Source organism: Glycine max, chromosome 13 (genome assembly GCF_000004515.6).
Source record: "Glycine max cultivar Williams 82 chromosome 13, Glycine_max_v4.0, whole genome shotgun sequence".
Lineage (NCBI taxonomy): Eukaryota > Viridiplantae > Streptophyta > Magnoliopsida > Fabales > Fabaceae > Glycine > Glycine max.
The window spans coordinates 31,883,792-31,886,196 of record NC_038249.2 but is presented as its reverse complement, the minus strand read 5'-3'; the positions used below and the strand labels follow the sequence as shown (position 1 = coordinate 31,886,196).

General features: G+C 38.7%; 1 protein-coding gene across 1 annotated transcript; it reads right to left on the bottom strand.

The window, feature by feature from the left end:
- LOC100815072 (F-box and associated interaction domain-containing protein) lies at positions 1–1,692 on the bottom strand. The gene has a single exon (NM_001254537.2). It carries the CDS (start codon positions 1,531–1,533, stop codon positions 313–315), a length of 1,221 nt encoding a protein of 406 aa, NP_001241466.1. The 5' UTR covers positions 1,534–1,692; the 3' UTR covers positions 1–312.
- Between the last annotated feature and the right edge of the window lie 713 nt (positions 1,693–2,405).

Genomic DNA, 2,405 nt, shown 5'->3' with positions numbered 1-2,405 from the left:
GTCATTAAATATATGCTTCTTACCATAATACAAGAAAGCATATACCAATTTCCATATATTAACAAATGAAGCAGTGTTTTACATCAGTGATGGGATACATAACCCGACACAAGTAACAACACATAACTGAGCTTCACCAAAATATTAACAACATCTATATATACAATGCTTGGCCCCTCAGTTCTGCATATACATATTACACATTTAATGCCAAAATACATGAACCGGAGATAAAACCACATGGATTTAAAAGTACTTTACACATCTTATTCTTCCTTAGTCCTTACACTTGCTTTGCGTGGCACATCAACCTTAATGCTTCATTGGCGAAACCAGAGTTTCAACATAGACCTCTGCATCAAACCAGCCCTTACCACTCTCAATTTTAGGATACTTAAAAGAGTTATTTCTCGGATCATACAGAATCAAGTCAAACTCAAACATCAACAACACTTTACCATTCTCTGAAATGTAATAAGGCCCTGAGTACGAAAAATCTTCAGGATTAGGCACATAAGGAATGCTAACCAATTTAACCCAAGATTCTCTCACCCCATAATCCTTCATCATCCACACAACAAAATGGGTTTTCTTGTAATCATAATTCATGCAAAGGCATCCTTGTAAAACACCCAAACTAGGGGTGGAGCAGTCCTCCTTTTCATAATCAGGTGGCAGAACTTCCCTATATGTTTCCTTATGCAGATCCAAGGAAACAATAACCCAGAAGGAACTTGGGCCAATAGAATGATTTGCAGCCCAATTGAGAGTGCCACTCACAAATTTCCCTGAATTTTGAAAGGGTAAGAAACCATGAGGAAAATCCTGAATCTTCCTCCAAGAATTGGTGGCCATGCTATACACCTTCACTTTACACTCAATAAAATACTCACTAGGATCACAAAACACAGCCACCACCTTGTAATCCTCGTTGACATGATCATAACCAAGGCCAAAGGCAGTGAAACACCCTGGCCTCCAATTATTCCCCAAAGGTGGTGATTTTTTGGAGACCCTTATGGAGGGGTTCCAAAGAAGCACACAATCACCCTTTATGGCAAAACATAACAACCCATTACAAGAGCCAACAATCCCATCGTGGCGAAACTTGTTCTTCACAGGGTAGTTAAGGTCATCACAAACGGTTGAAGAAGGGTTGTTGAACAAGGAACTCAAGGAACATGATTTGAGGTGAAACTCAGCGGTTGTGGCACTCAATATGATCCTGTGATGGGTGAAGTGGGTGCATCGAGATGACAAGTGAAGGTGCTTTTTCATGAAGTAAGGATCAGAGATAAGGGACATCCATGACTTGCACACGCACCTGAACTGCAAGAGAGACTTCACTGGGAGCCTCGAGAGAATTTCAACAACGAGTTCATCAGGGAGAAAAGGTAGTGGAAGTGACTCTGACATGGGTTGTTGTTTCGGAACCGAAGATGGTGGCAGTGGTGAGGTTCGGTCCATTGGGTTGATGAGCCTTTCTCTCTTCCTGGTGAAGCCTATGCGGTGGAGGTAACCCTGCGATGACATGTTAGGTTGAGGTGGTGGAAGTGTTTGTGCTGATCAGTGATCAGTGATCAGTGATTTGTATTGTTTATGTTCAGTTGAGTCTGAGACTGTGTGTGAGTGTGAGGGAGGGGTTTATGTGGTGGTTGATGATGATGAAGAATAAATTATTGATTGCTAGACTCTAATAAAGTAGTAACTAATAAGATGAAAACTGTTGCTGTTGGGTTCAATATACCACGACACGTTGCAGTTTTGGAAAGACACTAGCGTGTGCTCAAGATAAAAGAAGAGGAAGAAAACGAAAAAAGGAATCTATGGCTTATTACACACAAAAAAAAAGTATTATAAAAGACACGTATAAGAATGATATAGATCCTTTATTTTAGAAAAATACTAATCAATACCTTAACTTATTAGTTAAGTAATTCAAAGTAAAAAATAAAATTACCAATGCACTCTATTGGTATTTTTTTTTTTGGGTATTTGATTGGGTGCCACTAGCTTTTGACATAGTAATCAAACAGAGAATCAAAGGATTTAGATCCATGACTTACAAGACTACAAGGTACATATACAATTGCATATACAATTGCACTTGATCAACAGAAGTATTTCTCTAGAGAGGATTTCCACCATGACTTTATCTCACCACTTCAATTTTCGCCTTTTTCTTTTCTTTTCCCGTTTAGCTATAGCTTTTATAAGCAATTTTTCGTTAGCTGCTTAATTTTCTGCCACTCACTACTCTCGGAAGGTTGAACTTCATCCACAAGATGTCTATGTGATGAAGATCAGTGTTAACATTCTTATCATTAAGCCCCACAAAGTCATGCCACCACCGCATTCTTTCTCTTTTATTTGTTTATTTATTTTTATTCATTTGCCTTTCTATC